The sequence below is a fragment of the Colias eurytheme genome, chromosome 3, assembly GCF_061535395.1.
Source record: "Colias eurytheme isolate Ceu_HAF_F1 chromosome 3, ilColEury1 Martin Lab GWU primary, whole genome shotgun sequence".
Classification (NCBI taxonomy): Eukaryota; Metazoa; Arthropoda; class Insecta; order Lepidoptera; family Pieridae; genus Colias; species Colias eurytheme.
Window position 1 is genome coordinate 9613394 of NC_142982.1, and position 15130 is coordinate 9628523.

The 15130-nt window shown below is 31.4% G+C and overlaps 2 protein-coding genes across 2 annotated transcripts; both read left to right on the forward strand.

The window, feature by feature from the left end:
• Positions 1-3895: 3895 nt before the first annotated feature.
• LOC149909896 (circadian clock-controlled protein daywake-like) lies at positions 3896-10062 on the forward strand. Its single transcript, XM_090120030.1, has 5 exons — positions 3896-4085; positions 5219-5459; positions 8351-8490; positions 8839-8982; positions 9310-10062. Exons 1-5 carry the CDS (start codon positions 4028-4030, stop codon positions 9465-9467), a joined length of 741 nt encoding a protein of 246 aa, XP_089976156.1. The 5' UTR covers positions 3896-4027; the 3' UTR covers positions 9468-10062.
• Positions 10063-11758: 1696 nt separating this feature from the next.
• On the forward strand, positions 11759-14667 carry LOC149909897 (uncharacterized). Its single transcript, XM_090118263.1, has 5 exons — positions 11759-12056; positions 12660-12906; positions 13283-13416; positions 13658-13798; positions 14206-14667. The coding sequence occupies exons 1-5, from the start codon at positions 11948-11950 to the stop codon at positions 14355-14357; spliced, it is 783 nt and encodes a 260-aa protein (XP_089974389.1). The 5' UTR covers positions 11759-11947; the 3' UTR covers positions 14358-14667.
• The last annotated feature ends 463 nt before the right edge of the window (positions 14668-15130 follow it).

Sequence of the window (15130 nt, forward strand, 5' to 3'; positions counted from 1 at the left end):
CTATTCTATGATTAGCAGAGTATTTATTATACATGTGGTAGGCTGACGATTTATACATGTATAGATGATATTATATACAAATATGTAATAATGAATCCATTAAATCATGGCAGACATTATCTTAATCTTAAAAAGCTTAAGTAATTTTGGATGACCACCATAATTTGTAGATGCATTTAAAAACAAATAAATAAACGATTTTTAGTTTTCAAATAATCTTTTTTTTGCTTGTCTTTTTTGATCAATAAACTGAGGATTAACCATCACATTGATCATAGGTTAAACATTATTTTATACTCATTTAAAAACTTAAAGCTTACATGAGAATACTCATTATATAAAGAAATTAAAGAGTCGTCCGGGTACAGTTGTTTCAGCGGTAAGTTTTTTAGTTACTATCAACCTCATAGCATTCCAGGAGTTATTTGTCATTAAAAATGTGCTCATCTAGTCGTTTTTAAATTTATCAGGTTTCTACGAATCAATGCGAACATATATTTGGTAATAGAATAATCCAGTATATTTAGATCGGCATTGATAACCTTTTAGATATATCTGAGTAGATTGCATCGGGGCTTGAATAATGGTGTTGCAAAAAAGTTTTGACAAATTAGTTTGTTGCTGTAACATTTTTTTAACAGTTATAAACGTTATAACACTAGGAAGTGCGCGTAAGTAGGAGCACAAAAAGTTTTGGCGATTGTATAATACCTAAAGCACTTCTAATATGTGATTTCTTGGTAAATATATGGCTGAACTAAATAATAAAATTATTATTGAATCACATTTAAAGTTTAATTTTCTGTATTGTAAAGCTGCGCGCCAAATAATAATAAAGACAATTTATGAATTATTCTGATTATCTTATTATTTGTGGAAAGCTTTAATTGATATTTCGCTTCATTGAAGCTTTTATTTTATCTGAAGGTTGATATAAATTCAGATCACTACCGAGTATCGTAGCTACGGCCCAGAAACTGATTGACAATACTGCAATTGTTCTAATTAAAGAAGTTTTGATTTTTAAATTTATGGCACTTATGACGTAAAATTATGTGCAGAAACGGTTGCGTTAGTTACATTTTTTTAATAGGTATTGTGTTACATGGGATAATACATTCAATTATATCCAATCAATTTGAGATGGATTGTGTAGAGTTCATATCAACAATATTTTATATGACATTTAGGCCCATTTCCACTTTATAATTAACGAGCTGTGCCCTGCGGTTTACCTGCATTGCTCCGCTCCTGTTGGTCTTAGTGTGATGATATATAACCTATAGCATTCCTCGATTAATGGGATATCTTACACCGAAATAGTTTTTCAAATCGGACCAGTAGTTCCTGAGATTAGCGCGTTCAAACAAACAAACAAACTCTTCAGCTTTATAATATTAGTATAGATAATATAGATTTATGCCCATTCCCGCTTCATAATTAATATTAAATATCTAGCTAGATATTCTACAAATTCTAGTCCGTCTTATAACTAGTTACGCTAGGTGTTACAACATCATACCATAAAATTACGACTCGGTTTGAAGGGAAGTCACCTAAATGCGTACGTGCGTGGTAAAACATTGTTCATGCATGAAAATACAACGACAATTAACGATTTGTCACCAAATTGCGATTGAAAATTACGATAATATTAATTAATTCTACTTCATAGTCTAGCTTTTCGATGCTTTGCCCGAAATTCGCCCGGACAGGGTCATGTAAACACAGTAGAGAGTGAAAATTAAATAAAGGGTTTTTTTATATTGTTTTGTAGCGCAGGATAGAGTTGATATTATATTAGATTTAGAAGTTTATTCTCATTTCAGATGAATTGATTGGAATATAGGATCTAAATGACTAATAGTGCTTCAACGCAAGTACTATTACCTAGAGCAAAACATGTTTCAATTGTTTTGTACAATTTAAATAAAAGCCGGTCAACGAAATTAAAAAGCTAAATTGTATTTTATATATTTCATCAGCACCCTTATACACACAGAACATATATACTCAGGGGAGCTTATACATGTTTCGAACTTTTAAATTAGGGTTAAGAAATGAAATTAATTATTTTAATTAATGAGTTAAACTTTGTGAGGTTTCGTTAACTTTGACTCGAGTTTTCGTAACACAGTGGGGTCAAAGACGCATGTTACTGTCGTTATTTGTTTTATTTGTAAATATTTTACAATTATAAAGATAAAAGATTTCGAGATGCATTATTTTTATGATAATTGAAATTATGATGTCACATTTACAACATCTACAGAAAGTTTAACAATTTATGATATAACTTTTTCCTAATTTCTACTGTTTTATTTTTATGTGAAAAAGAAGATGAATACTGTGGTTATACAGAGTGGTAAATGAATAGGTGCTAAATTTAATTGCACTATGGCATCTAAAATGGACTCTGAATTTTCGAGCAAGTTTAAAAGAGCAAAATAATTTGTTCAATGAAAACCTTAGAAAAGTTTATTTTCATAAAATGACAAAATGTAAAGTCGTTAGTGAATTTTAGTCGCTATGGTCACTTCCGCACTAAGTACTAAACACCAGAGGAGCATGTAATCTCTTTCAATTATTCATAAACTTTACCTGATCTCCAAGGTACTGTGGTATTCCAATCCCCCTGCTTTCCTATCTGCAAACTATTAATGGACCCATGAATCGAGCCTGAAACTTCAAGATATATCAGCTATCTAGAGAATAAGATAAACAATACATTCCCAGTCATAGTCATAGAATAAACATAGGTATTCAAAGAACATGTTTGTCAAATAGTGAAATGGTGTCCTAGTTGTCTAATTTTGTAATTTTGTTATTATTGTATAAGAAACCATTATTTTAATTATTTTAATTGTCTTTCTTTTATATCTAATATTTAATTATTGAATTTTTAATTATGAATTTATTGTAACACGCTTTAAATAACTGTAAGCTGTATCTCATTATAGTAGTAATTGTACACATTTTGTTGGGTTGCGATCTGCTCCCGAAATTGATATGTCGCCTATGGGTCCGGCATGGGCAAGATCGTGACCTGTTGTGTGTGTGTATTTAATTTAAATAAATAAATAAATAGTCCTATTAAAGCAATAAGTTTTAGACTAAACGTTAGGCAATCGATAACAAGAGTATTTACAATGAGATATCTCAATTACAGATTGTATAATGGTAGCAGGTCAATTTGCGACACATTTTTATGTAACGCTTCACGGAAACAATTATTTAAAGTCGAACACTATTTGCGGATAAACCATACGGAAGGCTTGTGTTCAGTGGTGGTTTCGTCGGAAATTGTTTATAAAAATACACAGTACCCATATTTAATCAAAAAAAATGTATCTAATAAATATTTCCTATGAGGTATTGCTAGAGATTCCATAAACATAACCCCATAATATATTCAGAAAATATCAATCGAGGGTTCAGAAAAAAAAATATATACATATATATATTTATGACTGTTACTAAAACTAAGGAAGCTGAAACCCAAAAATACTACTTACATAACATCTACCTGAGATGCACTTTTCGACTGATATACCTAATAATGACGTCAATATTACGCTCGATAAAAATAAAAGTTGTTTTTACAAAATCATGAATAAATCCAAAAATGACCTCCACTTCCGCTTCACTTATTAAACGGGATAATCCGAAACGACAATTTAAACTAAGATGCAAGTAAAAGTAAACTCGATTGTGCAAGCTACAAGGCTTCCTTTTGTAAATAAAGCAAGGAAGTAGTGTACATAGGCGTAATGTCAAAGTTTGGCTATAAGGCCGTGCAAATTCATAAGAATTCCCTCCAAAATATTTATTTTCCTCCAGTTACTCAAGCCCCTGCACTGCACCAGTGTTGCCGCTCCTTTCATACAAATATCGGACTCGATTCGGCTACCGCGCACTCTTGCGTATTCCTTTGCCGCGAAAGTATCCATAAATGAAACAGAAATTAGTTTAGTTTTTAATTTTTTTTATTTACTTTTTTATTAGAACCGGATACTTGGTTTTTAAGATGCGAGTGTTGCTAGTTGTTGCGTTTTGTGTCGTTGGCGCTTACGGGAAAGTTTTGCGTAAGTTTGTTATAATTACACCCATTGTTTTTTATGTTAATTTTTGATAATCAAAACAAATATTTAATTTTAAAATTATTGTTATTCTACAATCAATTATTATATTATGTTCTTCTTCTTCTTCTTATCAGCCGTGGGACGTCCACTGCTGGACAAAGAAACAATTATATTATGTTAATAAGTTTAATTTATTTATCCTAAATTCCAATTGCTACCATCTCGCGTGTAGTCATTTCAGTTATTGTTCCAAGGTTCTATTTACATAAATATTTTATTAATAGCAAAATATAGCCTATTTAAATTAATAATCACCCAATTACAAACATTATCTACATGAAATACGAAGATAATATGATTCTTCTCTTGTTGCTCGTCTATTCCCTATTTAAGTATAATGAAATGAGACTATAAAAAAAGGACACTTACACTTGAATAGATATGTTAATCAATATTTCATAAACAAATATTGAGGTTAAATACATGATTGTTAAGTGGATACAATGACATATGTCCCGAAAGGATGTTGCAACGTAACATTAAGAAACTGCATTGCAATAACGACTTGTTGAATTTATTCGCAACGATAAAATAATAAAGCTTTGAGACAATGTTATTAGAATTGCGTTTTGTATCATAAACTTTGAATTGCATGTTGATTAAAATGATATTAACTAATATTCATATTTATGTTTATTCATGTAGTGAAATTGCATTGGGAACTAAATAGTATCCACTCAAAATATGAACTTGATTTTTGCTGTGGTTCTCGATGCAACTTTTTTTTTGTTTTGTTCAATATTAATTACTTTTTTTCGTTCATATTATTTCATATGAGTTAGGTATTTGTTAGGTAGTTTTGTAATAAATAAATAAAATAAATAAACTGAAATCTCAGAATAACAGTATTTATATTCTATCATTCAGTACTGCTGACTGAACATACCAATTACAGTTTCTTTTCCCATACACAAATTTAAAACTAGAGCCAAATGATTTTGAATAAAAAACAATAACAAATAGTGAAAAAATATGAATAACCAGATATTTACACAAGTTTTCAATTACTTTGTAGTAAGTTTTAAATTAACAATGTCCTACTAATACAATTAAAACATTACACCTTATTTTTACAGCGGATTACTTCCCCCAATGCAAGAAAAACGATCCGCAAATAGAGAAATGTATCCTAGACGCGATAGACGTCCTAAGACCTAAGCTCCTGGGCGGTATCCCGGAGATCAATGTGCCAGCTTTGGAGCCCTTCAATGTACCAACCTTGAAACTAGACAGGACAGCTACCAACCTTAAGTTAAAAGCAACCATAAAGAATATGAAGGCGTACGGCGGAAGCAACTTTAAGATTGAAAAATTTAAGTAAGTATTTAAATATGTTTATTTTAGGAGGCAGGATAAGTTTTATAAAAGTCCGAGGTGCATTGGGTTAGAAAATGCATAAGATTTCTGGCTTCAAGTTATTGTTCGTAAAAACTTGAACTAGGTATATTGAGCTTTTATAAAGTCAAATATTTTTATTACGAGAGGTCTGCCATATATATACGTAGTATATAGATAGTTAAGTAGGTAATGATTGTTTGCAAGTTAAGGGGGCGCATAAAGCAAAATAACCAATCTTCTATTAGATGATACGTGTAATATGCAACACCAAATCTAAAAAATAAAATATATATCAAACTAGATGATATGTTCAACGATTCTGTTTAATCAAAAACATAAAATATTAAAATTGACTTGATAAAAAAAAATCACCAAGTTAGCTCTAATTTTCACACTTTTACGTTTTCTACTTGACATGGTAATACTTATTATGATTTTTTTTTCATAAACAATTATATTAAAACATTTGCAAGATATTTGTCAGAGCATTTTGTGTAATTACTTTTAGTTTTGGTTTTATCTGCGATAAACCACTTTTGGCGCTCTTTTTTTCTCGAGATAAACGTTTGATTTTGTCACGATAAAAGTGGTTTATCGCACATAAAACCAAAACTAAAAGTAATTACACAAAATGCTCTGACAAATATCTTGCAAATGTTTTAATATAATTGTTTATGAAAAAAAAATCATAATAAGTATTACCATGTCAAATAGAAAACGTAAAAGTGTGAAAATTAGAGCTAACTTGGTGATTTTTTTTATCGAGTAAATTTTAATATTTTATGTTTTTGATTAAATAGAATCGTTGAACATATCATCTAGTTTGATATATATTTTATTTTTTAGATTTGGTCTTGCATATTACACGTATCATCTAATAGAAGATTGGTTATTTTGCTTTATGCGCCCCCTTAAAACAATGTTAACTGTCTTTTTGGCATTTTATAAATAAGAAGAACTATCGACTATCATGCCTATGTAATACGAATAAAATATTTCTCAGTTTAGATTATATAATATAGGCTTCCTATTATGGTCATAGTAATTAGCAGTGTGATTTTAACAGGCGTGTCGAATGGATACAAAAATTCGATATAGTTATACTTTATGCAATATGTATCAATTGCAATTAAATTAATAACGAGTTAAGTTAGGAGAATAATTATTTAATGAACTTCATTAATAAGATAAATTTTCAATTCGGTCTCTTTTTAAACCGAAATAAGTAACAGAAGAGCAAAAATAAAAAAGGTTCTACTACTCTAGATTACCCACATCAAGAATGAATTAACATTAACATTGACTAATCAAAACAATCAAATTTCGATTTAAATTATTATCCTGAAATTAACACAAATTCAATACATCGAGATAATTTTGGTTACTTATATGCCTACTCGTATTAGCTGCCCTGCCCAACACAAAAACAATATTAACTTATAATTATTTAATTATTCTTTCTTCATCAGTAGCCCACGCTCTACTAGTTATTATGTTAATGTGATTTTCATAATAACCCTTCCTTTAATTTAATTAAAGATTAATAAGAAATTAAATCTTTTAACTACAAATAATTAATAAAATCAGAGCATTATTCTTCAGTAGAATGGTTTCATAGTGCTAACTAATCGCCTAGTCCTAATCAAACAGTTATTCGTCATGGTAAATAATTATAAAAAAAAATACTTTGAAATTCCAGGGGAAAGAATGAAATACCTACTTATGATAAAGTAGGATAAAAAACCGCAACAATAAAACACTATTAGCAATACCCCTTTTAATTCTGAGATCAGAATCGAAAGTAGGTTTAAGGAGTTAGGAACCAATTAAAACGACTGCTTAAAATTTATGAAAATTCAATTGCAAGCAACACGGTTGTTAATTAAATAAATAGCCAAATTAACGCGACAGAACTAACATTGCAAAAGAAATTAAACCCTGACACTAATAATTAACTGGAGGTTTAAAGATCACGGTTTTGTAGAAAGTAGACATATTTTTTAAATGGTACAAGAAAACTATGGGTCCGTTCACACAGACCGGCTCGGAGAGCATCGGCACGCATTTTTCTTTTCACACAGACCGGATCGTATATGCTTGGAGTAGGTCGGAGCGGAGCCACCAACTATTTCACATAGACCAGCTGGAAGTTATCTAAAAGCGGATGCACATGCAATCGGAGCCAAACGGCTGCGCGAACGAGAAAAAGTACGCGATCGGAGCCGGTCAGCTCCTCTTATTATTTCACACCAAGCGCGTTCAATCATTTTTAATGTCAAAAGCAGTGCACACGCAAAAATAAACCTTACTACATATACTAAAAACTCTGTTTTCATCGTAGTAAGAATCTGCTCTTCTCTCCGAGCCGGTCTGTGTGAACGGACCCTATTTCTCAATATTTACATTTATAGCTGAACTAGAAAATGTTACCAATAAATTACAATGCTTACAAAAGTGTTATGCTCTATTACTCAAGATGTTATTATGATTTGCATAGAATATTGATTTGTTTGTTTTTCATCGGAGTTTATGTAATTTTACAAGTTTAATATACACGAGGTATTATTAATGACATGATTGATTTTTAGAACGATTATTAAATAATGCGTTTATTATAAACCATAATTTCATCATCTCTATTTACTTAATACGTTTTCAAATGGTGGTGTTAATTTTATTCCTTTATATGGTGGCTGAAATAAGAAAGATGTTATTCACCGAATTTCGGATATGAACTTTGAAAATACCTACATAAAAATGTAAACTTTGAACTTTCTTTTAAATTTGACTAATCATTGTTAGTTTATAAGGTGTATAAATAATTTTCGTAGTGAATAGTTACATAATGAAATATATTAATTTATTTGCAGTTTGAACCTAAACAACAAGTATCTTGGTGAGATGAAGATAGTTCTACCAAAGCTGACAGTGACCGCAGATTATGACGTTCGTGGGTCCAAGATACTGACCTTGGACATCAGCGGCAAAGGGAAACTTAGGAGCAATTTTAGTAAGTAATTAATTATTATTATGGATTTAAATTTCATTGTGTATCCTGATACTTTTAGAATAATAAATAAAATAAGTTAATTAAATCAATATTTTTGGATGGTCGATATTTACATATTATATTGAGCCAAGTTAACTAAGTGGATTAAATTTTCGAAAAATTAACTGCCTTCATTTTCTCTCTTTTTAATAAACCAATAAGAACTATAATTACATAGAGTTAAACCAAACGTAATTTTCTCGCTTCACATACTTAGTAAGTATATAAATTATTTAAGAAGCAAGTCCCGAAAACATTTTTTTCAATGTTATATGGATGGAATATAAATTTCTCTTTTATCAATTACAGCTGGAATCACAGTGGTAGTAAAGGGAGCAGCAAAGGCAGTAGAGAGGGATGGTGTGGAGTACTTGCAGGCAGAGAAGATCATCACCAAGCTCAAAATTGGACATGGCCAGCTTGCTGTGGATGACACTGAGAGACCTGTTGCTGGTAAGAGATATGATCATTGAAATTTATGGATATTATTCTATCGATAAATTTTTCATTGGGAGATTCGGCTAGAAGCCTATGAAAAAATCTTTGAAATTTAGAAGGAAACGAAAGCTTTTGTTACTATCCTACATATTTTGATAGATGACGCTGTGTGAAATACCCAAAATCAATTTGCAAAGGATCATTAGTAGACGGGTTATGAATTGCGAACGAAATGGAAATAACGAAAATAATTCTTTGAAAATAATTAAAATGCTAATTTAGTTTATGTTTTTTTAAATAATTTTTTTCTTCTTTTAATCTGTTTAAATTGATTGTCAACAGCAACATCAGCAGCTGCATTTTTCAACGCCAGCCCCGGCGTGGTGTTGGATATTCTGAACCCACTCATTGAAGAGAGCAGTGCCGCCATCTTTAAAGCTTTCTTCAATAAAATCCTTTCAACTATCCCACTTAAGGAAATTTTGGTGGAAGACGCTTAAGTTTATTATTATTGACTTTGTGATATTTGTACATATTTTTATAAGTTAGGAATATTGAAATTTCGGACTAGAATCAAAATCCCATGACACTCACTAGGAATGGAATCTAAGTACTGTTCTAGCAATTGTAAAACTAACAAAGTGAATCTTAATTATCCAACAAAATGTCAGAATAATGCTGTTCTTTTAGTACTTGCCAAATGATTGCTTAACTGCCTGCAGCAAGAAAAATATGACAATCATTTTAAATATGACACACACCCGCAAGCGACATCGCGGGTACTAACTAGTTCACATCTCGGTTTAGTAATTTAGTCTTTAATATATTTATAGTAATTGTAAATTATTTTTATACCAAGAATGCGGTTTACACCAAAGAATTAAATCTACAATTGTTCCGTTTTCTTTGTAATTTCTTCTTCTTCATCATTACTTTGTAATTTAACAACGAATTTCTATTACAATCATTGAAATGATATATTTGTAATGAAGTTTCTAGAAATATAATCTATAAAAACGGGACAAATAATCTGAATTTATCGGACTGTGTTTTTTATTGGTGAAATGTACCTACTTAATAAATGATTTTAGTATACAGTGGCCTTTTATTTACACGTTAGCCTTAATTTTCTAGGATTTATTTCCTAGATCCTATCCTTGCACTGTTACTTCCTATAAACCATCAAATGTGCAATCGTAATTGAGTTTGTATTTATATTCTTGTAACTTGTCACGAATGTTGAATATGAAACAAGAATTCTATGTGATCTGATGAATATTGAATTCATATACAACAAATAGAATTATTCTTTTTCACCAGAAAACTTCCTTCAAATGTTAAAAGAAACTAGCCGGAAGGCACTAGCTTTCAAATGAAAATAGAATAATCAAAATCGGTTCACCCAGTTAAAAGTTCTGAGGTAGATCTCCAACGGGAAAATCTCTCTATAATTCTGTTTAATCAAATCCCAAAGCTGAAATATAACTGCTGCTTGACCAAAAAGACAATAATTCAGATAAAAAGACTGTCTCTGCTTAGCAAACGTTGATTTTGTCTTCTTAATTGCTTACTTGCTTTAAGCTTTCGTAGCTTTTTCTGTAGTTATATAGGGTGTCCCAACAAGAACGCAAGATTTAAATTTGGCGCCATTCGAAGTGTCATTGTTTGACATATCAACAAGTGTTATTTTTTTTTAGTAGAAGGTATAAGGTTAGTGAAAATGGAACGCTAAACGAAGGATCAACGCATTCTCATTGTAAAATTTGTTTTATCAAAATAGTGAAAGTTTTGCGGCTACAGTACGCAAATTGCGATCAAAGAAATTGCGATCAGTAAAAGAGATTAATGGAAAAATTTGCTGAAACTGGGTCTGTTAGTGATGTAAAGACAACAACGCGCCTTCGACCTGGTCGATCAATCGAAAATATCGCAGCTGTATGTGATGATATCGCTCAAACTCCATCCATCTCAATTCAACACTGAGCTCCAAAAATTGGTGGTTCCGAATCCACTATGCAGCAAATTTTGACAAAAGATTTGTGTCTTGCATGCTGGAGGGGATGTGGTTTCAACAAGACTTCACCACATGTCATACAGCCAGAGAAACAATACAATTGCTGCATCAGTCATTTCTCGGTCATGTTACTTCACGCTTTGGGGACCATAATTGGCCACCTAAATCATGCGATTTAGGGGTTTTTTTGAAATCGATGGTTTATGCGATTAAGCCGACGATGACTCAAGCCTTAAAAGACGAAATTAGACGCTGTATTAATGAAATACCACAGCATTTATGCAAAACGGTCATTGAAAATTTCATTAAAGATCGCCTATGTGCCAGCAAAGCCGCGGTGGCCATCTCCCTGATGTGTTGTTCCAAACAAAACCTCATCTTGTCTACTTTATGATATAATATAGTTTTCACAATTTTTTTTTAATATCTGCGTTTTATGTCAAATTTAAATCTTGCGTTCTTGTTGGGACACCCTATATAACAGTAGTAGCTGCTCCGCGCGGTTTCACCCCCGTGGCTCCACTCCTGTTGGTTGTAGCGTGATAACTGATATCCTATAGCCTTCCTCGATAAATGAGCTTTGTAACACCGAAAGAATTTTTTTCAAACAAACAAACTCTTCAGCTTTATAATATTAGTATAGTTTTACATGAAATTGACGAATTAAAACATAGATCCAATTGGGAAAACATTTTTTTTAAGATGAGAAATTTATCCTGTTAGAACCTTTGCTAGTTTTTATACATGCATTCGTATAAAAACCACGTTTATCATCAAAGTATCACTCTACTTACTAAGGTCATTAATCCTACCAGTATTTACTTCATTTACTTATGTCCTGGAGACCTTAAGAACGAGGCTAAATTACTTCCACATATGGGCTGTATGAGCGACCAGTTCAAACTATTATAAAGGCAGAGTAATTGATTCAGAGACTTAGATAATTCTAGTCGATACAGAGACAATATGCTCAGTGCAATTGTGAAGTTTTTGTTGGTTGTGAGTGTGAGTTATGTTGTAGCGAAACGGTTGCCGCAAAATGAAACGGTCAACGCCGGGAATATTGAAGAAATGGGTAAGAAATGGGTCTTTAGCTATGAGCGCATACAAAGTTATAAATTGTGAATTAATTTCCACTGGTGTTAAACAAAACTAAGCCAACAAGTAACGAATACAAGAAAGTTGGATATTGAAAACCAATTCTAATTAAATATTTTCCTTATTTTCTTAAACAATAGGATCGTAATATCTGGAATAACTGTACTTTAAGGATTTTGTTAAAAGTAAAACGCACACGTTTCATTATGCACTTAAATAATCGAAACATAGAGTTTTTTTAACTTAGTTAAAACTTAGGAAATTACAAAGTAAATTTCATTTCGTTATTATACACTAGTTTTCAAATATAAGAATATCCAATCAAATAAGTGCATTATCTTGGTACATAAGAGCATAAATAGATATACTTTTTTATAATAATAAAATGATTTGATCTGCTTGGCACTGGTTGCGTGGAAGAAATTCCTATTCCACCAATTGCTTCTTATCCTGATTTTCTAAAAATTAAAATTGTGTGCAAAAGAATATATAACTATAAACATCATGTATTTCCATGCAAAATAATATTCTATTAATTCCTAATATTATATCTATATTTCCTAATACCATCATATTATAGCCCAAAAGCCAGTATGCCACTACAGCGACCCAAATGTGGGAGAGTGCATCAAGCGAGTAGCAGAGCAAGCCAGAGCGCTGCTCGCCCACGGCATCCCCTCATTCGGCATCCAGCCCCTTGAACCCTTGAAGGTACCGAGCATACGGTTAAGGCAACATAACATGCCGCAAAACAGGTTCAAATATGATGCCTGGCTCTCGGACTTGGAGTTGGATGGACTGACTAATTACACGTTTAATAAATTGGAGTAAGTATGGGAGGATTTTCTTCATTTTATGATGTAGAGTACAAATGATATGTTGGATTAACCGCTGTATAATAATATATTATATTAGTCGTAATGGACTCGTTAATATAGTGCTTATTATGTATCTGTTATACTACACAGTAACTGTACCAATTTTCAATAATACTCTTTGAAATTTATAAATTATTGATCTTTTTGTTGTTATGTAAAAAAATGTTTATTACATTTACGAACGAAAAGTTATAACTAAAATAACATAAACCTATGAACTAAATTGTGTTGGAAGACAATTTGATTAACCGAACGATTTACCTCAGATGTAAACATAACACATGTTTCCTTATGGTTTCCTTACGTTACTTATTCTTCGTTCTAGTGTGTACCCAGAAGATTTAAAAGTGTCTGGTAACATCAGCTTACCACATTTGGTAATGTCAGGAGAATATGTTATCATTGGCGAATTCCAAATGCTACCTGTCGAGTCCACGGGCTTCATTTCTGCTAATTTTAGTAAGTTTCCTTAAAATTTTAGAATTTAGTAGAATTGGAGAATTTCCGTTGAAATTGTAAAGCTTTTTAGAGATAGAGTTTCCATCAAAATTGTAGAGTTTAGTAAAATAAGAGTTTTCGTTGAAATTGTAGTTACCATTATTCTTTTTTTCTATAACACTTTATCCCAATTTTTGTTAAGGATATATGTACATTAAGATGTAATTTTGCAAACTTATTATATTTTTCAATATGATTACAGCTCAATGTACCGCAGCTCTTGACGCAGTGGGTGCGAAAGTTCACAAGAGAATAGTAATCAAAGACGCTAATGTGAAATTGCGTTGCGCTGGGCCTTTGGATGCAAGTCTTAAAGAGGCTCATTCAACTACCGGAGAAATGGGTAAGTTTTTACGTAATATAGTTTTAATTTAAAGCTTATTAGCTAATATTTATTAGCTCAGTTAGCTTTTAATTTAAAAGAATATATATATGTAAAAAGAAGTGTTAATTTGATGAAATTATATTATGCTTTGAACAGACAACATTATTATTTTGCACACATATTATTTTGACATCATTTCCACAAAGTTTCTCAATGCATGTTGTTTTATTAAAAAAAAAAAATTGTCCATCTTGGAGCAATCATGGAGCATTTATTCTTGTCTTTTTACATAGTGTGTATGCCATGCTTTCATCCAATATAGTCTAACATAATAGTATTCTTGTGTTCTATGTATTTCACTTAAGCATTTTATTTGAACCAAGCATTTCATTTCTATAAAACTATTCATTGATATCAATTCACAGAAATGGTGACAAAACACATAGTCCACATGCACGCAAGTGAATTGGCCAAGGAAGTTCAACCAGCCGTGGAGACAGCTCTCAGTATGGTTCTAGAAGACATAGCCAACAAATTCCTGAAGCATGTACCCCCCAACATGGTCTTCCCTGCTTAGTGCCACCTGTTCTTAACATTTTGTGTTGTTTGTTTTATTGTTTGCGCCATTGTTTTAGTGCTAGTCATAAAACGATATAATTGGTGTAATAATGCACCTTAATCTTGAATAAAATACATTTTATAAGAGTTAGAGATTGTATGGATTAAGTTTAAGTAATAATTTATTGCTGAAGGCTTATTTATTTAATTTATTGTAACAAATGTGATGTGAATTGTCATGTTTCGTAGTTCACAGACGAGTCTTGTCTACGCTGCATGAAATACAAATAAATGTGTAATTTTGTATTAAAATGGTACAAAGCAAACAATTTGTTTTATTTACTTATTATTAACTCTTAACTCATTTGCTTTTTTATAAAATGACTCAGCGACATCTCGCAACAAACAAATTGCGATGTCAATTCCACTAAAAGTTAAGAAAATCAAACACAAGGTCATCTAGATACTATTTTGAACACACGTCTATGGTAAGCAAACAGAAGACGCGTTTCGTTGTATACTTGTACTAAATAAAACTGTGCCAAGCCTGGTCGCTAGCCCACAAAACCTTACGTCACTTAACATTACAACATGCACTTTAACTAGCTATATTAATTTCAATCTTAAGTTACTGAAATACGGTTGAAAGTTAAGTAGCAGTGGTTTTAGGTTGATCTGACGACACTGAACTGCAAGATTGCATCGTCATCGCTCTGGAGCGTGGAAGAGTAACGAATTTATTAAGTAGTATTAGATCATTTTGAATACAGCTATTATGAATACAAACTCGTG

Bases quoted from the DNA above. Each gene is read 5' to 3' on its own strand.
- LOC149909896 (XM_090120030.1), top strand. From the start codon at position 4,028: ATGCGAGTGTTGCTAGTTGTTGCGTTTTGTGTCGTTGGCGCTTACGGG. The intron at 8,491-8,838 runs GTAAGTAATTAA...TATCAATTACAG, and splicing joins GAAACTTAGGAGCAATTTTA to CTGGAATCACAGTGGTAGTA. The intron at 8,983-9,309 runs GTAAGAGATATG...GATTGTCAACAG, and splicing joins CACTGAGAGACCTGTTGCTG to CAACATCAGCAGCTGCATTT.
- LOC149909897 (XM_090118263.1), top strand. From the start codon at position 11,948: ATGCTCAGTGCAATTGTGAAGTTTTTGTTGGTTGTGAGTGTGAGTTAT. The intron at 12,907-13,282 runs GTAAGTATGGGA...TCTTCGTTCTAG, and splicing joins TACACGTTTAATAAATTGGA to TGTGTACCCAGAAGATTTAA. The intron at 13,799-14,205 runs GTAAGTTTTTAC...ATCAATTCACAG, and splicing joins TTCAACTACCGGAGAAATGG to AAATGGTGACAAAACACATA.